General features: G+C 39.3%; 1 protein-coding gene across 4 annotated transcripts; it reads right to left on the bottom strand.

Moving 5' to 3' along the window:
* Window positions 1-521: 521 nt before the first annotated feature.
* ikzf2 (IKAROS family zinc finger 2) lies at window positions 522-20,707 on the bottom strand. Of its 4 annotated transcripts, none has more exons than XM_069698544.1 (9): window positions 20,534-20,707; window positions 19,146-19,242; window positions 17,681-17,716; window positions 12,870-12,971; window positions 8,722-8,913; window positions 7,368-7,535; window positions 3,987-4,124; window positions 3,098-3,226; window positions 522-2,147 (listed from the first exon to the last, which is right to left on the bottom strand). In XM_069698544.1, exons 3-9 carry the CDS (start codon window positions 17,706-17,708, stop codon window positions 1,336-1,338), a joined length of 1,569 nt encoding a protein of 522 aa, XP_069554645.1. In that variant the 5' UTR covers window positions 17,709-17,716; window positions 19,146-19,242; window positions 20,534-20,707; the 3' UTR covers window positions 522-1,335. The 4 variants fall into 4 exon arrangements, with proteins under 4 accessions (XP_069554645.1, XP_069554643.1, XP_069554644.1 ...); XM_069698542.1 differs by having other exon boundaries at window positions 3,098-3,229; XM_069698543.1 differs by lacking the exon at window positions 20,534-20,707 and adding an exon at window positions 19,607-19,650 and having other exon boundaries at window positions 3,098-3,229.
* Between the last annotated feature and the right edge of the window lie 916 nt (window positions 20,708-21,623).

Raw genomic sequence — 21,623 nt, forward strand, 5'->3', positions numbered from 1 at the left:
AGATAGAAACAAGACAAAAAGTACAAATGCATGACAATATAAAAATATATGGTTGAAAAATGTATTACATTAATAAACTTCTAATTCATTGTGAGTGACAGAACATTTCCATTCAATAAAATTTCCATAAGACAAGCCCTTTTCTTTAACCTAAATTCAAAGTGGATTTTATTTTTCCAAAAATGGTTGACATGATTTCTATCCTTTTTTTGTTTCTTCAATTTGACAGTGCATTAAAATTAAGTGATTTACAAGCCACCGACAGGAAGTTGGTGGTTTTCTCTTTCTGTGCCGGTGGTTTATAAGTGCTTTACAAGCCTCCGAGAACTGGAAAAACTGGAGTGCTATGAGTAAAAAAATAAGCAAGTCTAAACCATGCACAATTTGGGAAATATTATGTACAATGTAATATCACTCCATCAGCCTTTGTAAAGAGTTAGCATTAGCTTTGCTGCATAACTTGCTGCTGCATTACTTCACAAATTAGATATAAAAATGAGATATTATATATATATATATATATATATATATATATGTAAACTATTAAGATTGTGTTTAATTTTGGACACAAAACAAATTAATGATTACTATCGTTACCAATTAACTAATATGATAATAATAATTAATAATAATCTACTATAAATCACACAATTAGAAATTGTGATTTTTGTTTGTTTACTGACTTTTTTTTGCCACTTGTATTGAAACCTCTCATACATTACATTTAAAGCCTCCATGGTCTTTCACTAGTATTAAGTCCAAATATTTCCAGTGCTTTTAATATTTTAAACGTATACGATCCGAGTTTGTTTTAGCACATATTAAATGTCTTTCTGTGAGTAGAGACTACCTGAAGCCCAGACATCCTTTCTGGTTGAACTGCAACTTGTTTTAAATTTGATCCCCCAACATCGAGCCCAAAAGGCAGCAACGTGTGCCATTATTCATTCATTACTTCTTAAGAATGAAAACATTCATCATTAATAAAAGCACAAAAGAAGACATTTCCAAATAAGGCAAACATGAAAAACTAGTCAAAGCCATCAGACAGCTGCTCTCATACAATTCATAAACAATTTTAAGAGAAAAAAACTAACTTACCTTCCTTCCTCTACTTTAACAGTAATTAAATACGTAGAAAATGTGTCTTTGGCCCATACCTTGTCACTGTTCAACTGTTCAGATTCACAATAAGTAGCTTAAAAAGAAGTCTGTGATTGTGCTACATGTGTCTACAATGCCATTCAACGATGCGGTCTGCGCGGGGATAAGGACGGATATCAGGCTATTGCTCCTTCCACTTGTTTGTCTTTCCCCTCGTCCCCACCCGTCCTCTTACTGGAAGGTGTGCTCACCGCGGACGATGTGAGAGGAGAACTCATAGCGGTCTTTGCTCCGGTGACCACAGATGTTGCACTCCAGTGGATCTCTGTATCCGTGGCAACCCATGTGGATGGTATACATGACGTGGTCCAGGAAGAGTACTCGACAGTGCTCGCACTGGAAGGCCCGCATCTCACGGCCCTCGCGTCCATACACCCGCAACCCTTCCTGGCTCGCAGGCCTCTCCGTGGCTCCTCGCATTAACCCGGCGCCCACGCCCGCCCCACTCCTGGGTGATGCATCTCTAACGCGCTCACCGGAATAGACCACCGCCGGACTGGCTCGAGACCTGAGGCCGGGAGGGGCTCTGCTGCCATGGTAGCCGTGCCTGTCCTGAGGGCTGCTGCGTGCTGAGTCAGCAGAGTCCCCACCGCTGTTGCTGGGTGATTCTTCATGCCCTGGTTGGGGTGGCTTGCCCTGCCTGGTTAAAGCAGTGGGGCCGTTTGAGGTGGGATGGCTGGGGAACTCATGGGACTGAGGTGGCTGCGGTGGCAGCGTGTCACAGTTTGCTCGACGCTCTGTCCGTTGGCCCAGAGGCAGCGTGTGGTGGAAGAGGGGGTTGACCATGGGCACCACGTCAGCCATAGAAAGAGGAGGGCCAGGATGGTGGAGCATGGGGCGAAGGGTGTCTGACCCGAGGTATGTGATGGCATTGTTAATGGCCTGGTCCATCATGTGAGCCGGCATCAGTTCAGCCTGATTTTCATACTTAAGGCCCATCTCGTAGCCTATATCAGGATAGCTGTAGCGAACCATCTTTTCACCTGCAAACAACAGAAGCACTATGACTGCGTGCAATTTATAAGATAATACCAATTTCAATTCATAGGAAACAAACAGAATATAGATGCAATAGTATAAGTGGAGGGAGATATAAATAATATTCACAAATTTAAGCGCCGCTTTAAATTTCCTTTGTAGCCAGTCAAACTTACATCTTGCTGATAGTTTATATTTTGTTTTTCACCTTTTGTACGTGCTGTTTGACTCTAATGAGGTGGAAAGCCCCATCCATCTACAAATGAACTGTTTAACCCCTCCAGAACAGGGATGCGGTGAGCTGTTTTCTCTCGATAAGAGCAATGGCAAAGTTACAGGTGTACCTAACCACAGAGAGAAAAACATTTCCTTGCCTCTCCGTCATCTGCTTGCTCTAGTTTGTTCAATCTCTTTTTTTAATAGTGTGGTAAATAAAAAAAATAAAAAAGAAAATTCGGAAAAAAAATAATCTGTGCTCATAAGTAGGGCATTGTAATTGTGTGATATTATATAATATTATATGACACAACACGGGGAAGGAAGTGAAAACTAATATACATGAAATAAGCTCGAAAACCAAAAATGAGGTAAGTTAATGACAAACCTCCATTCTGTTAACGTAGAAGTAAAATCAGTTGCAAGTTAGCATGTGATGAGAATTTAATGAATTCAATCTAAGGTACAGATACAACTTTTGTTTCACCCCGGTAAAAGAAACCCACTGAAATGCTGCATAACTCAAGCTGAGGTAAAAGCCATCGTAAAGATGAAAAGGACATTGCATGGTAGTCCATCAGAGCACAACATGACAACCAATCATTTCAACTGACACCTCGACTTCAGACTCAGAGCAGATTAAATAAATACAATTGTGTTTATCAAACTGTTCTTCTTGCTCTCTAACTGCACGTCACCTTGAGTACTTCAAGTTATTGACTGTGTTTGAAATACTCACCAACAAACTTCTGAGGTGTGGTGCTCTTCCTCTTGCCCACGTTGCTGTGCAGCCTTTCAATAACAGGTGGCCGATCAAAGGTTGCCATGGTGTTAGCTTCCGCCATGGGCCTCGGCTCTCTCGGACCCTCTACTTGAAACGTCACGAAGGCGATTACAAAGAGCACAAATGTTAAAAAGACAATCCAAGACACCGAGATTACTCAAATGAACAAACCACTTTAATAATAAATACTAAATCTTTTAGTCGTTTAGCTGTTTGCACGATTATAATGTTTAATAAGAGACTGAAACTCAACAATGACCTCAGTTTACCATTACGTCATTAATCCGATTAATCCCACAGGAAATGTTTTATGTGTTGCTCAGGTTTCTTTTTAAGAATGAATAATTGAATGAAGGCACCTAAGCAGTTAAACAATTAAGCATACATTGCGAAAGAATTATTTGAGTAAATTGAATTGAGTAAATTATAAATAGATAACTTTCTGTATGACTGTAGTAGCGTGTATTGTCTAATTGATTCATGACAGACTATTTTTCTTTAAAGGATTTCTTCCATGATGCATAATTGTATTACATGGTGGTAGCAAAGGAAATCTGAGCAAATCTGTGAGCGAACAGTGACTATTTTGAGTCAGAAGGGAGACTTTTAATAGAGAATATTACAATAATCGATTGTGAAAACAAGAAATCATGCTTTCAAACTGAGAGAGCAGTTTGATTTATGGCAGTGATATACCCACATAGTGTTAATTACTAATTAATCATCCATAAGTAAGCTGTAAGTGTGAAAAACAATGTCCTCAGTGATCTGTCACTTATGCAGCACTTCATTGCACTATGTTATGGTTTATGTTACTGTTCATGGTTTCACTTTTACTATTCACCTGTGTAAGGGCCCGTGTTGGTGTTAGGATCCAAGCTGATACCCTGCAGGTAACTGTGGCAGCGCTCTTTATGTTCTTCCAGGGATGTGCGCTGTTTGTAACTCCGCCCACAGTAGTTGCACTTGTGTGGTTTGCCAACTAAAAGTGAAGACATTGGAAGGAGAGCATATTTATTTCATTCACCGCTGCAGAGACAGAGAGTGGGCAGCGTCCAATGCCGCAGTATTCAGGCGGTGCGTAGTAGTGAACACGGTGAGCAGTCAGTAGTACAAACAAACCAAAAGCGACCGTCTGAGATCATGGAGGTTCCACCACTACTAGTGTGAGGATTCCATGCATCTGTTGCCAGACAGAAACATAAGCTGTGGGCGACAAGAGATAGTTGCACTGTAAAGTCTTCATTTCAAAACGCTTTCGTCTGTGAAACATGCAGCAAACTCCCACTTGCTGTGGCACATCATGAGTGAATAATGGAGTTGATCATGGATCCCATGGTGGCGGTAGGAAACTAACTCCAAGTTAAACGGCCATGGAGGTGGAGTGTGATTCATTGTGCCATTTCTGTTTTATTCAATTCCTTCCTTCCAAGACAAGTGGAAAGATGAAGACATCTTCTTTATATCTTTATCAGTCAGGCCGTCAGCCATTCAATTCTTCCATCCATTCACTGTTTTCATGTAAAATCGCTAAATCAATGGATTATTAAGTTTGCGTTTGAGTTTAATTAAACTCTAAGCAAACTTTACTAAGCCGTTGACTTTTGTGATTTAAAGACATTATTGTACACTAGGAAGGCTCTTAGTTATGAGCTGACCGTTGATTAAGAGGACCTGTTTCCGTATTGTTGTTGTAAAAAAAAAAGAAAAGAAAAAAAAAATCCCACTGAGGCAGCTGCTGCGCTGTGCTGAGAGGAGAGGTTGTTGTCCTGTGTCAGGGTTTACTCAATACTAATGTAATGACTCACAAAGGGAATCAGTGGCCACATGAGCATGCACCCATGTGACCCAGACACCGTTATTAGAAATGCGATGCAGTGAGACAGTCACTGCCATAATGGTGACAGCTATTACTAGAAGATGTACAGGTCATTCAGTGCTGTTCTCACTGTGAGAACAGAGAAACCAAACATGTTTCAGTGTGAGGCTGACACACACACACACACACACACACACACACACACACACACACACACACACACACACACACACACACACACACACACACACACACACACACACACACACACACACACACACACACGCTCTTTCTCTCAGAGTGGTATGTTAAGTCAAAAACACTGAATATATTCTGAAACAAGTAACTCAGATATTAATATAAAATTTGTTATTCAAAATGCAGCATTGTCTACACTAGACTTTTTCTTTGACGATGATCTGTATGAATGAATTACTTGTAACAGTGGCATGACCCGTCGAGGCCAATCTCATCAGCATGCACTTGCTTTTTCAGTGAATCATGAGGAATGATAATAGATTTTCAGCCGTATATGTCATTCAGTACTTTTGTGGTTTGTGAATGACATTGTATCAGCAGAACTCGAAACTGGGGTTTATTATCTCTTTTTTTTTTTTTTTTTCCTGAGTATGAGCAGATACAATGAGTGGTAGCTAATGACAAAGGGTTTCAGTATTATTGAAGCGTGGGTAGGTGTACCTGCAGGGTCATCGCAGCAATATTCATTCTGAGTACTGAAAGAGTTACTTCAAAATGAGATGTCATCATGGAAATAATGTTCTTTGCTGCTTTCCAGCCGTGAAACTCTTAACAGCGGAGTAGGCAGTATTCAATATTACTCCCTTGTTCTCTGTGGCTCACATCTACACGCTGTCTCACATGCATCATAGACTTCATTAAGTTTTCATATCTATATAGCCGCCCACACACAACCTTGTGCAGATGTTGGATGGACCAGAAGAATCCACCTTTCGCTGCTATTCTTATTCATGCAAATACTCCGCATTGTGAATGCAGACTCACTTGACTGATTGCAGTTGGCCAATAAATAGGAACTTGCTTGAATTTAGAAATATTTAAAATCGTTCACTTTTCAAGTCGTGATATTCCTACATTATTAATTCACCAAACAACAAAATTTCAACTTCCAATTTAACATTCAGTCTAGCATGTTCTTCCTCTGTGCTGTCTCTCACTCTAGCCTTACATTTTTCCTCACCTGACCTCTCTTTCTGTGCTTTATTTTTCTTATTTCACTACACCTGTTCTTCCTGGCGGGTCTCCAGACCAGAACTGCCAAGTTTGCAGCACTCAAACTGAGCCTGAGTCCCTGGACATAGACGAGAGTAAGGATAGCACAATTTGGCAACATCAAATCCCTCACATTTCCCACTGAATGATTGGAAGAAGGCATCAAACTTACTGCTTTACAGGTAAAAAAATAAAAATAAAAAAAAAATAAAAAAAAGTTTTGGGGGCGTTTACAAACAAATTCAGCTTAACAATGAAGGAAGTGAAAGCAGGAAAATGTTCATGGTTGATGGTGGAAGACAAACGTGGGCTTAGATAATAAAATGGTCATAAAAGAAGCATGTAAGTAAAACTAACTGGGAAATTACAGACTTGCAAAAACACATAAATTGCACGCAAACACATGAATGCACATGCGGATACAAAAGTTACCTCTACCTAAAAAGAGAACTATGTATGAGTAACCCCCGTGGGGGCATCACAGGCAGAAATGACGGTATTGTCTGACCTTGATTTCAAAGGCACAACAGAGGGGAGAGCACATCCTCCGATAGGAAAGTGGGTTACAGTTGAGAGAGACAGCTAGCGCTCCCCATGCTTTTTTTTCAACAGATAGTTTCCTCCTTAGCGAGTCAAGCGACTAAGGAACAGCATGTCCTTGGTACCTAACCACAAAGCACTCAGCGCGCTCTATAACGTGCACATAAAAAACACCATCTATCCAAAAACAATGAGACAGATGCACCAACCACCATCTGTACTGCGCCTCTTGCATTAGACACCAAGTCACACATAGGAGAGTATTTACAGGGAGGATATGAAGCCTGTATATCGGGTTTTTTTGAGACATCAAAGAGCTATGAGCGATTTGGCTTTATAATGGTACAGTTTAGTCCTAAGATCAGTGAAATCTCCATTATGTTAAAGACAGACACAAAGCAGCATTACACATTATTACACAATTTTTTTTTTGCATGATTCTATTTAAATATTGAACTCCCTCTAAAGTTTAATCCTAGGATTAAAACCTTTTTTTTTTTTTTTTTTTTTTTTTTTTTTTAAAACAGATTTCCAAAGCACTTCTGATGAATGAAACAAACGGTCTTCTGGGTAACACGAGCGGATAACTGAAAAGGGGGTGAAGAGGAGGCTTACCAGCATGAGTGCGTAAATGACCGGTGAGGGCATCGCGCCGCCGGCAGGCGTAGCTACAGAAGGGGCATTTGAATGGTTTTTCCCCCGTGTGCAACTTGATGTGTCGCAGCAGGTTTCCCTTCTGGGTGAATGACACACCACACTGGTTGCACTGGAACGGTCTGTCACCTGACAGAGGTAGGCACAGGAAGTCAATACCACACTCATTGTGGAAGAATAATTTTTTTTTTTTTATATATCAACAGGCCTGCAAACATCTTTTCTCTCTTACTGGACTAATTTACTGTCTGTGTTGTTGTCACTGACAGCACACCTTAACCCCCTATGTGCAGTAACTACTGACAACTGCATTATAATTTGGAAATGTGGCAATCATAAAATAAAACAACTGTTCAATGCAATCTCTCATAAGGATGAGAACCTCCTTGTTAGTTTTCAGTTTTTTATGGGAAAAGACTTGAAAATATTACAACTCATGGAAATGAGGACATGTTTATTGGCACTTTACTGTGTTTGACTTTTTCATCACACGGACATGCAGACATTATGTGGAATTAAATATTTTTGGATCATTATCTGATAAGAAGTTACGATACTTTGCCAGCATTTAGAAATAATGTGGACTGAAATCAAATTAAGTCAACCGCCCTTTGTTAAAAAAAACTGTATGAAACTAGTGATCTTCTGTTGGACTGTAATGAATTACTCCACTACGTAAATTAACTGTGACTTTCTCAGACTAAAACTTGATTGAACTGAACCTGCATCCTCTCCCCTCATTTGCTTCATTTCAAAGATGGAAAGTCAGTGTACTGTAGATTTGCAAGTGAGGACATGGTACAATGTCTAAGTATGTCAGCTGCTCACACAAAAAAGTGATTATACTGTATATTCTTGAAAGTGTACGTGTGTTTGTGTCCTTTGCACTGGGTGTATGGTGTATTTTCTTTTGTGTTGACGACTGTCTTCTGTTCTAATGACAAATCTTTTGATCTGCACCTAGTTGGAAAAGAGAAATATGATCCTAATGCTGTGACACACACAGCAGTCATGCCTTCAGTTGAAACAGGTTGTAGGGGATTCCTAGGATATTTTTTCCTTGATAATAATTCCAAGACAAAACTATTGTCTTTCAACAACAACAAAAACCCCTAAAAAAACAGAAAGCACTCCACACCCACTGTTGAGGAACACAAATGATCTGTGACTCACTGAAGATGCAGAAATAAACACACCGCCCTGAGTTTAATGGTTGTGGATTGGTAATCCCCAAAGATATTCATAAAATAATGTGTGACTTGTACCGGCCGGCTTCTTCACATGCTTTTAATGTCTTTTCATACAAAATTAGTACCGTTTGATTGTCGATTTCCTGCATCAGCTGTCACATTTGGCCCAGATAATCCATCCTGTGAATTGCTTAGGCTGCCAGTCAAGGATTCCTCCAAAGCTAGTCCTTCGTCCCCTGTCTGTCCAATTTCTTCAGGGACTGGGCTTCTGGTGTCAGCCTCCTCTGCGATTTCTTCCTCTTGTTTAATTGCCAGCTCTGTAAAAAACAAAATATACGGCAATCCTGAGATGCTATAAATGTGCTTTTACAATACAATGGAAAGGATTAAGGCAGGAGGCTGAGCTTTGGACTGTGAAGGCCTGAGATGATCCATATTGGTGTCAGTAAGTGGAGGTAGAAAGGACATAAGGTTACTTTTATGGGTTCAATGTGGACGAGGAATCATTTTAACTTGGCATCTCAACTCAGACAGCATTAGGATGGACCGACACGATGACAAGAAGATAGTAAGAAAAAGAGAACAGGCTGGTCTGGTTTCTGACTGTCCCTGGGGAGAAAAGGAGTGTCAGAGGCCCATTGCTGGCTGCTGCTGACTAGCAATGGGAGACTGGCTGGATGACAAGGGTAAAAATATTGTGTAATGCTGCGTGGGTGTATGGGTGTGTGGGTGTGTGGGTGTTTGGGTGTGTGTGTGTGTGTGTGTGTGTGTGTGTGTGTGTGTGTGTGTGTGTGTGTGTGTGTGTGTGTGTGTGTGTGTGTGTTTGGGTGTGTGTGTGTGTGTGTGTGTGTGTGTGTGTGTGTGTGTGTGTGTGTGTGTGTGTGTGTGTGTGTGTGTGTGTGTGTGTGTGTGTGTGTGTGTGTGTGTGTGTGTTTGGAAGTAGGAGTTGGCGGGAAACTATTTAGCTGCTGCAGTCTCTAGTTATCAGTCGTCAGCAATTAGTACTACTTGTGTGCAATTAGTTACATACTATATACAGAACACAACCTGAAAAAAAGTTTGAATAATTAAACCTACAGTGCCGGACTTCTTTTACACATAAGTGTCAGCTACATTCAAGTCCCTTCTAAACTAGTTCACACTATAATGATTCAGCCTATAACCACCGGACCAATCAGACAGCAGAGTTCTTAAATGTGGTGTCTGGTGAGACATTCCCTCGCTGGCCAGATGAATGCATACTGAGCATGCTTTATAACCAGAACATGCGCATTAGGAACTTCTACCAGCCGAACCAGCTGACTTCCAGTTTAGTTCTAAGCTAACTTGAATGAGGGAAAATAATTAATTCGTGCGGCTGCTCTACACTATACACAAGTTATTGGAACAAATGGATCGTGAACTGAGTCATTTTGCGGAGGTTGTGATACTCAATTTATTCACTGATTTCTAGCCACAGCAATAGAAACGGAAAAGGCTACAGTGGAGCCTATGGCATAAGCGCATCTCAACAGTGTCTTTACTCTCACTGGCAGAAAGGAGACAAAGTTCGCCACTGCAGATTTAAACCAACATTTTATTTATTATGAGATAACCTTTTTGTCGTTCTTTTTGTTTATCGTAACCCTGCAGCATAATCTTTTTCTTGGACTTAATTAAGAAATTAAAGCCATCAAAAATAACACATTGGCATCACGGAACATTATAACACTCGTCTCCTAGCTACAGACTGCCTGTCTAATTTACAGTTTTACACTAGATCTGCATATCAAGAACATTACAGAAATGAACAAATATCACAAACATTGATAGATGCTACCGTGCTTGAGTATTGTACTGAAATTTAGCCCATTTCCAGCCATTTACACTGTGATCAAGCAGACTGTACCAAGTTCCTTGTGCTTGGTATGTAAATATGTCATACACAGCAACATCAGAACCATTTGCATGCTCGACAGAAATGAGTCTGCTTTGTTTGAATTATAAATTCACAAACCCTTCTGAGACAAGTTATTCTGTTATGTAGTTGAACTAAACGTAATATATTCCCTATTATTAAATGTGACTTTGTCCCCACTACAGCTGTGACACACAATTCACAATAAAGAAACAGCATTTTTTAAGTCAATACTGTATGTTTCCAATGGCTTCGTTTGTACAGAAGAACACTTATCCTAATACCCAAGTTACAATTGAGCCTCATCTTCGACAGCTGTATCCTGGCAACACGGAGCAGACCTGAATGTCCTTGCTATTCAGCTCTTTGCATCTTTACATCTGTCTCTCCAGTGTGGCAGAGCGAAATGCATTGCGTGGTCAGATGAGGATACATTTGAAACGGTTGCCAAGACAAATCATCAGCTAAATCTCCATTATGTTAGAGATATACACAAAGCTGTGGACGAGTGTGGATACGTTACACAAGAATAATCATGATGTGTTTTTTGTATATTTCCATCTCTCATCTAGATACAGTGCAGTACAGTAAGATTCATCAGAGCTTTCCATATTTAAACGAAAATCCAGGATGAAGATCACTATTCATTGAGAGGTTGATTTAAAGGAAGGAAACATTATGAAGAGATTCTGCCGTCTAGCCCGAAGGGTGTAATTCTATTCTTCTGTCGTTTATTAGTCAGAGTACACAATACAAAGATAACTGCTGTGAAGTTTCTGTTCAAGCTTGCAAGTTTAAGAGTTTGCCGCTGAAATTTTCATGCTCAACAGATGATGTGTTGCAGCCCTTCCTTTGCAACACAACCTCAAATAGCAAATCATGTTAGGCAACTTCCAGAATGACAACAGCTCTTATCTGTATAGAGTATCTCCTTGTGAAAACCATTGCCCAGCCTGCCTCCTTGTATCTCTAAACTTGTGGGAACCAAGCTTCTCTTTTTCTCACTCGGCTCTCTCGTCTCACTTAGTTTCCCCTTTTCTTACTTTGCTGCTTCACAGTGACATTGCTAGGTATAATCTGAGATATTTGTTCAAGAGACTGAAGGAACCAAGTAATACTTCAGACTACATGCCATAAAGTACAAGTGCAATATGGTAGAAATGTTTTGTACAAAAGCTCTTACTGTGGAAACTACTGCTACTCACTATCACACCGTGCTCATCAGTTCTTTATTTACTGACTGAAAACGTCTTGATTTGAAACAAGACGACTATTTTCTTCTTGTTCTCGTAAGGCGTATGTATTCAAGGTGCTCTGCCAATTCCCCCTGTGATCTGTGGTCACCTTTCTCCGATTCTTCTTTTCATGATGCAACATATATTTTCAATAGCACTGAAGGCCAGCCAGTCAAGGTGCACACACCGTGTCATTTGTCTCTCCATGTCAACGGTATCTTCATATGTATGCAATTCGCGCATGCTGTGGGGACTGATGCATGCCAATAGTATGACAGATGGCAGTTTTTCAACATCCATTTTTCCCCAAAAAACAGCAGAAATGTGGACTCATCTGACCACGGCATACATCTCCACTGGCTTTCTGACCACCTGACATGAGCTCAGGCCCGGAGAACTCGATAGCATTTCTGTACAGAATAGCTTTCTTCTTGCATAGTAGAGCTTCTGACTGGATTTCCTGATGCAGTGTCATATTGAGCAAAATAACAATGGTTATACTATATGGCTATATTTACCCTAGTAGCATGCTGGTTTTTAATGCAAAGCCATCTGAGGGCCATGGAGATCATGCACCTTCAGAAGTGCTTTCCAGCCTTGCCCTGCACAAATTAAAGTTATTCTAGATTTACTGAATCTTTTCACAATATTATGCATGTCAGACAATGTGAATATAATATGACTATTTGACTCTTATTTGACCCCAGACCCAACTTTCTTGAAAAAGTGTTGCAAGCATAAAATTCAAAATGTATATATTGAAAAATACAATTAAATTGGTCTTTGAAAAGATTGGGCATCTTTGTATGGTTGTCGGTTAAAAAAAAAGGTTCAAGAGAATCAACAAGTCACAGATTCTTGTTTTTATTGGATTTTAACACAATTCCCAACATTCTGGAAATGGGGTTTGTGTTTCACATTAAAGATTGTGTCGCAGTTTGCAGAAGAACAGTAACCTTTCTGTGCTCAAAAAGCTATTATTGTGAAAGAGTTTCATTAAAACAACAACATTCAATGATAGGAATGAATGCTTCTCTCGATTACAAACTGTATGGTCTTTAAAAGGAGAATCTGCCTGTATGAAAACTGCAGTTGTTCTTGGCAGACAGTAGAAATGTGCACCTATTAATTGAGCACTCACCACTGGGGGAATTAGGACCCTGAGGAACTGTCTGTCCATTAGGTGCTGACATATCCGCCAACATTCTCGAGTTCTCCTTACCAGGAGAGCATTGGCCGTTACCTGGGAGACACAGACACAGAGCAATCCTTATTGTGCTGTACAATACAGCGGTTCTACAATATGTACCACCATTGTGTGAAAAAAAAAAAAATCAATTTTTGTTGTTGTGATGTTACAGATTCAACTGAATGATGAGGGTTTATGAAACATTTTCAAAACCCAAGATTAAGAAGAAATATTTGCTGAAAATTTAGCATTTAAAAAAATATATTAGAATGATATTATTATTATTGGCTATGATAATACAATCCACACCTAACATGAGACATATTTCTGGTCTATTTACTTTTATAGTGACAAAGAATAGAGGTAAATCAAATGTCGAGCTGAGCAAACATGTCATATGATAGACAGAATAAGATAACGAAGGCTTGTGACTTCCCCTCCCATATTTAAAAAAGATTCTTTATTTTCAGATTTCCTTCTAGGTCTGCATGGTCAGTATGGAGGTCGACATACAGAATGCAGAAAACTAAACTGTCTTTATGCACCTATGGGATCCTAATGTCCAGCAAATGTAGATCAGATTGCATCCTCTCAGCAGTCTGTACAGAACCCAGGCTATGGATAGCTCGGTGTCTACTCAGAGGGAGAGCAAACCAATCCCTTATCCCCTTACACCCCGGCCCCATCAGGGTCACGCGAACAATACAGTGGCAACAGGCAAACGCCCCCTTCTGACCCAGGTGTCAGATCCCTTAGGAACCACAGTGAGGTATTTAGTACCAGCACTGCCTCGTGTTTAAATCCAATGTGGCAATAGTGGCATTTGAGGAATAGCCAGTGAAAATCAAAGGAGAGCGAAATATGCTAGATCTGAAACCACTATATGGATGCTTTGTTGCAATTTGTTGATGCTGAATATGTCTGAAATGATACCATTATACATGAAAAAGGAAATCTGTGTCAGATCTCCTCTCGCTGTGACAGCTCCCTTTAATTTGACAACCTAGTCTGCGGTATTGTTCCATTGTAGTGGCTGCCTCACTGAGTGGGGCTTACTGGGAGACGTTGTCCATGACACAATCCCTGGGCCTGGGCTCAGGTTGCACAGGTTGGGGTTGGAGGAAATCTCAGGTGACCGACACTGGCTATCCCTTGGCAATGCTGTCCTGGAGACAGGAGTGGCCCAGATTTGTCATGAAGGATTTTCCATTACTGTAACAGATGCTGACAGATGCCTAACAGCACCACAGCCAGGCCAGTCCAGTCTGAGGCATAAACTATTAGCTTTGGGTTGTCTGGGTTCAGAATGCTAAAACAACACCCTCCATTAACAAAAATGTCTTATTAGAAACAAAAAGAACAGATCAAGGTAAAATCCTTCAACTGTTAATAGTATGGGTTTAGTATTATTCAAAAGCTATTATATGTTTGCAAACTTATGTATAATGCAGTAAATATGATGTCAATAAATCAGACTTGTCATCAAAGGCCAAGTGTCCCAGTCTTCAGGCCACAGTTGGCAATCAAAGGAAGAATCTTATATTAGGCTAATTTGTTGATTACAATGGTCAGATAGAACCACACAGCGAGTGTATTTCCACACAAAAACTTTTGAAAGTTTGCGTTGGTGCCCCACATTTGCTGAGTCAAACCTAGATGAACAGTAAGATCAGGAGATCAAACAGTAGAGACTTGCCGGGGAAAAAACTACTTTGAATTGTCTACCAAATTGGGATGATTTATTGTGCTGGCAAGTGGAAAGGAACAAATGCATACTCATGAATCTTGTAGGTGTATTAGTTGCTGACTTCATTGACACCAACCTAAATATATCTAAAGGAACAAAAAAAAGGCCTCCTGTGAAAAGGCGTCCATTCCTGGCTTGCAGGGTTCACGCAACATAGCTTCTTTATTTTTTTTTGTCAAACCTTGAATCATCCTTAAGGCACAGATTACGAACACGCACACAAAAATATACCATAAATCCAAAAATATACAAATGCATGTAAAACATGAGAAAATGTATAGACACACCTTATTCCACACATTTTAAAGACGCACTAACGGTAAATTGCCACACCATGCATGTACTGGTGTATTTACCGCAAGATCTTCAAAACTGATTGAAAAACTGCGTCACCCCCGGATGGACTTTGATTATTGTTGAAATGGTTGTAAAGTTGGTATTTCAGCAAAAACACTGTGGTTCGACAGCCATTCATCCTCTTTACCTGGCAACAATTATAATAATCAGTTTCTCTTTATAAACACCTCAGCTAAATTACAATAGATGTTGATTCCCCCCCCCCCCCCCAGACTTAATCAGTAGTTTGTCAGTGTCAGCAATGACAAGCCGTACTGAGCACTACTACCTCAAACACAAAACATCTGAATATCATGAGTTAGGATGATTGTGTAATGTTAAGTATATAACTAATGCAGTATTTACTAAATTTGTTTAATGCATAATAAATCACTTTTCTTCATATATGTAGCATATTAATGTACTTTTACAGTTCATGTAAACCATTTTGTGGTATGTTTAGTAAATATTTATATATTTGATACTTTGTTAGCAGCCAGTACAGGAGAGAGAATGAGATAATTACATTGTTTGAAACAGAGGCCTGTATGAGTGAGAAAATGACTATGTGCGTGAGAAAGACAATAAAGGTCATGTGAAGCCACAGGATAATCTGTGAGAGAGTCATTGCAGACGTGATAAATTATAATTGTGTGTAAAAACGTATAGCAGAGTATGATAACCTATAGAGGACAAAATGACTGTGACAAAGAGAGTGCACTTAGTTGAAAACCATAGCAGGAGAAGTAGAGGTGTGCCATATTGTTACATTCACGATAATATCGCTCTAATTTAAATTTGATTTGAAAAACATTCATATCGTCACAATGGCAATATTTCAACTTCTTAACATCATGATGTCACAGCCTTATGCAGCACAACGGTATGACATACATTATGCGCATAATTTGCACACTGCAACAATAACTTCAGTAGTTTGGAGGTTGTTTGGTTCCAAAAGACAAAATATACAACAAACGAAGGTAATGAGAACATTTGAATTCAACCTGATATAATTTGATATGTCAGTAAAAAAACAACAACATTGAATTGTAATAGTATGTTGAAATGAGTAATAAACTATATTCCAGTATTTTGCCATATCATCAAAAATATCACTATCACAGAAATACCCTGGAATATTGTGATATCATTTTAGGGCCATATCGTCCACCCTCAGTGGGGCGGTTGAATAAACAGGCACCTTATATTATTTAGAGAATCTTTAGTACTTTTAATTAAGTTAAAGATCTGACTACTTCCTCCATGACTGGTATAAAGTGTGGATGTATGTGTGGTAGTTCAGCCTCAGTGTGTAAATCCTCTCAGAGCCTTCTATGAACTTCAGTTCTTATGTTGATGCCTTCCAGATTAATCTTCGATCTTTATCTCTGTGTGTTTGAACTGGACTCAAACATTTCCAATTAGGAGAGAAAATGTTTGCCTGTCCAACATGCGGTATACACATACACACAATCAGGGCTTTTTACAAAAAGTAGTCTAACTGAATAGAAAACTGCTCGATATGGCAACACACTACTCAAAGACAGAGTACAATTGTCTTTAGTCAATTTAAACTTTTTCTCATGCATATGCAAACTACAAGGATGCATTTGTCTCAATGATACCCTTGCATCAACTTTGTATGCACTCCTGCTACCTCTAAACGTAACGTTAACAGTTTGACTAAACTTTCACATTCTCTTTTGCATTCATTTCTGTTTTACATATATTATCATGGTTGAGTACAGCATGAGACTACGTTTAGGACTGTGTACATAAGAGTACATTTTTTTCAGATGTATTATGTTAATTGGACAAATATGTTTTCATATGAGAGGGGATAGTAGCATTTAGTAGTGTCACAGAGTATAGTAGTGTATTATGACGATGATGTGTGCCACAACAGGTACTCCGTTTGAGCGACAATTTAAAAGGAAAAAATAGTCAGCAGTCACGGCCAATTAACTGGGGATATAGTAAAACACATTGGAACAACAAGGATGTAAACTGCTGTTTTCATAAAGATGTACGTTTACTGCAGTCATGCTAACACAATTTTTTCAAAAAGTAACACTTCAGAAGCGACTCAGTCGGACAGCAAGAGGAAGAGCCTGCTTCTTCCACCGCCCTACCCCACCTGCCAAGTGTACCTACAAGCACAAACCCCCAATGGAGACCTAAAAGTCCCTGCTGATGTCATGAACACCGTGCTACCTGTTTTGAAATATGCACACATAAGCGAAATACAAGGGTGGCAGGGAAGGTATTGAAGAGACCTGCCCAAAGGAAACCAGCAAAGGGCAATGGAGCACCACAAAGTGCATATCCAGTATCTGCTGCATTCAACAGGATGTTACTAAGGCATCGTTTTCTGTACTTTTAAGGGGTGAACAGGAAAAAGGCTGCACTCGAGGGGAAAATCCCTTGAAATGTTTATGGTGTTGTGATTGCAAAAATATGTTTGTTTTTTTGCATCAGCATTGTTTCAAAATGTTGGAAGAGTTGTGAAAGTCAAAATAAATTTGTAAGTCAGTAAAGCAATAGGTCACAGATGCAATTATCACCCGCAGCATCGGTACATAAAAAAACATTCTGATATCATGGATATGCTCTCCTTTTGTATAAAGTATGGGTCAGAGTGTGTTGAATGTAATGTGGAAGCAATATGAGTACTTACAAGCACGGTAGTCTTCAGGAGATTCCATTTCAAGTGCTTTGGGAGTAAGATGAAAAACATTTGGAATATTACTACATTATGTATATTAGCTGAGCTATACATCTGAGTAAATGCCATTCAACAAAAATGTGAACCTCCAGGATTAACCTCAATCAAGTTTGACATAAATGTCATGAACATGATACTATAAAAAAAAAATTAAATCCTACTTATTCAAAAATTCAAAGCTGCTAAACATGACATGCATGACTTCCAGTGTACATAAGTGCATTACTACAGCAATATGTCTGTGCAGTTCTCTTTTTAGAGAAGTAGTCATGTATATTTAGCAAGCTACACTCTCAACTATTTAAAATGTGTGAACAGCCACGTTATAGTTTCACACTCTTTATATACATAAAAAAAAAAAAAAACTGTCTGAATAGTAGTTATTGCTTTGATGGTCCATGGAATTACACATTTATGGTATACATTTTATTCATCTCACCCCCCTTTAAATTGAAGTAAAATGCTGCCATTGATTATTCAAGCAAGAGTGGTTGATTATTAAACAACCAAAAGAAAACTAAAAATATACCGCCCACTACAAAGATAGAGTAATAGCAGTTTTGAAAAATGTTAAAAGGAGCCAGATTAATTAGTAAAATTCATTGAAATACATTTGAACTTTGTGTGCAAACCTGGTATCAGACTGACCAAGCATTTAACATAATACATTGTATTAATTGAAAATCAAACAGGTGAAAGTCAACTGTGCAGAGATACAATGTAACGCCTCATGTTTGAAATTCAAGTTATCTAAACGCTAATCGGAATGTTAATGTATGGTCTCCACGGGCACCTTTGAATTTGTAAATAAGTTGCAAGTTGGTTAGCTGTTTTATAAATTACAAACTGAAGTTGGGTCTTATCGTTTTATTTTATATATTTTATATCTTTACATTTATCATTGAGTCGCAGAGTTGTTCAGGTTAAGAAATGTAAAGCGAAAGGTACAAGAATGATAAAAAACACTGTCAGAAAGACTAGCGACAGACTTCTTCCAGCTAAGTTTAAAGACACAAAACATTTGTAAATGTCACAGCTCAACTGCTGCTTCCTTGAAGTACAAACAGTGTAACTATTTATTAGAAGGAAAACCCATGCAGGCCAACTGCTGAATTACCCACATCCTTTCTCAGTTTCTTTGGATTTTTATGTTCCAATACAGTGAAACAAAGATACAGATGCAATTTTCTCCACAGGTCTGAATTCTTAAATGAGCTTCCACCTGTAGTTACAAGGGGGATGGGGGGGAATATGGCCAATTCACAGTTCCAGCAAGTTGGCAAACTACTCGTTTCCGATTCTGATTAGTTAAGTTTACATGAAAAACTTCTTTCCCGCTAAGCTGAAAAGTGAAACTTGAAAGCAAAACAAGAAAGTAATATGCAATAAATACAAACAGTTGTATTCAAATAATTACCTTCAAGTGTCTCCCCAGTGCAAATTTAGTTGGTATTTTCACTCAAGGAAGGAAGGAGGAAGAGGGAGGAGGGAGGGGGCGAGTTGTCTCCACCTCCCTTTAAAAGGCACAAAAAATAAATAAATAATAATAATTAAAAAAATATATATAATTTAGGGTATCTATTTAGTCCAGTGATGTCTCCCCCAATGAAAGAATACTTTTTTTTTTCATATCAGCATGTTTCAGTCCGTTGAAAATGGAAAACAATGAACAGTTAATAAGTTGAGAGGAGCAGAGAAAAGCTGAGGTGCGCATCTATAGTGTCCAACAGGTGACTGTTGCTGCGTCAAAGCCTCCTCTTTACGCGCGTCCCGTCGAGTCTTCCACTTTAAAAGCGACCCCGTCCCATCGAGCTCTACACTCACTTAATTCAAACTTACATTTCATCACAAGTCTCACAACCATTAGCTGAGCCTCACCCGGTGAACTTTTGCAGCAGGAACAAAGAGGGGGAAGACTCAACAAGTCGGTAAGGGAAAGAAAGAGAGGGATGGATCAAACTGGATCCACCGGTTCCTAAGGAATTAGCCATAGCGACAGGGAGCAGCCAAGCTATTTTCAACAACTAGGAGACTGGAAATCCGTGGGCAGGCAGTCTTCAAAAGCATATTGTGGAAATGTGACTCAAGGTCGAACCGGTAGAGCTTCACGCGTTCCAACTGTTGCCACAGAGAATAATTAGATGTGATGGCAAATTAAACTCATGATCACCACCTTCACTAGCCATGACAACCAAGGCTATGAAGTGTCCCATCCAAAATATGAGGAAATTAATTTATCTTTCCCCCTTTTCATTATGTAGGCCTACTACTTTTGTCACTACTTCCTAGTTGTCTATACGCCACGACTTTAGGAAGGCAAATGCATATTCAGGAGAACTATATTCTGCAGATGATCAGGCAAGTTAAGCAGTAAAAGACAGGGAGCGTTTACCTGGCAGGCATCCCTGGAAATAGCCATCAGCGGCAAAAAAAAAAAAAAAAAAAAAAAAAAAATCGTGAAGCGAGTTTTGTTGTTATTGTGGCAACGCGCTGCGTTTCTCATGTAAAAGTGATTTTTCTTTTTGCCGGCTGTGTTGCCTGCATGGCTTGGAGCTGACTGACAGCAGCAATTCAACAGGTTATCCGATCACCGCAATGTACAGCAGAGCCCGTCTGGCTTTCCATTCGTCAGACAGACTCTCCTTGTCTGCCTCTGCTGCAGACATGCGAGGCGCAGCGCCTCTGAAGCGTCTGTAGCCGATTGACAGTCGAACGGTATAGAATAATATTAAAGCAGTTAGCCCACTTAAAACAGGAAACCGATTCACGCACTTAGGTTTCTCCCGCTCTCTTTTTTTTATTTACCTTAAACACGTAGGAGTTTATATAAATCCCATGAACTTGCACACTGATCCAGACTGAATGTCTCGGCTCGGCATAGATTTCATTCTAGTCCGACATGCGGCATGTAGCGCGGACTGAAAGGCAGTTTGATTCCGCGCAGCAGCTAAAGCAACAGTTGGTAAATCCACCACTGACTTCCTTCTTCATCTCCTCCGGAGCGCGCAGAAAACCTGCACGAGTTGCTATTCTCGGAACTGACACAGGGAAACGGATCACAGAGAGCGGACCCGGTCTCGTTTTTCTGAGGGCTGCAGTCGGCTTATGTCCCTGTGGCGACAAAAACACAAGTGGCATATCAAAGGGATAACAAGAGGACATAAAATGACCATATGCAGTTTACGTAGCTACAGGGTGGGATCCTATATCTATAATATTTATCATTGATTTACCACAGTCATATATATATATATATATATATATATATATATATATATATCTATACATATATATCGCGATATAGATCTATATATATATATATATATATATATATATATATATATATACCATTGAATTCCATATTGTGTTTTGTCTAAATATTATGACTACAGACATAATATACACCAACATGATTTTTTACATTTAAATAGAACTATGTGCGAATTTAAGACGTGACAATAATGTATCTGTCAATATTTAATTTTCATAAATGCAACACTCTTAAGGCTCCCTTGACTTAAATTGCATTAATTGTTGGCATCTTTCTATTGCATTTTATTTTTTGGGCCACTTATTAGCTAATATTTACAAAAAGTATAAAATCAACAGATAATTACATTAAGCTGAAGCTTTTATCCAAAGCGACTTACAACACAATGGGAGCAATTTCTTTTTTAAGGTTCAGTGTCTTGCTCAAGGACACTTAGGCATGTGGACAGGAGGAGCTGGGATCAAGCCACCAACCTTCCAATTAGTGTGCAACACATTCTACTGACTGAGCTACAGACTCCCTGATAATCTTGGTCCTGACGGATTTAAACTATAAGGATGAAGTCATAAGGCTGGTAAAATATGTTCTAATATTAGCATAAAGCTAGCAGTGGTATATCTTCAG

Source organism: Brachyistius frenatus, unplaced genomic scaffold, assembly GCF_029030835.1.
Source record: "Brachyistius frenatus isolate BFR_SWC_R1_liver_20210118 unplaced genomic scaffold, ASM2903083v1 Contig_27, whole genome shotgun sequence".
NCBI lineage: Eukaryota > Metazoa > Chordata > Actinopteri > Embiotocidae > Brachyistius > Brachyistius frenatus.

What these genes read in the sequence shown, in the direction of transcription:
- ikzf2 (XM_069698542.1), bottom strand. Translation starts at nt 17,708, where the DNA reads ATGGAATCTCCTGAAGACTACCGTGCTT. An exon ending in TCCTGAAGACTACCGTGCTT is followed by an intron (nt 12,972 to 17,680) that starts GTAAGTACTCAT and finishes TGTGTCTCCCAG; the next exon opens with GTAACGGCCAATGCTCTCCT. An exon ending in CAACACGGGCCCTTACACAG is followed by an intron (nt 3,230 to 3,986) that starts GTGAATAGTAAA and finishes TGACGTTTCAAG; the next exon opens with TAGAGGGTCCGAGAGAGCCG.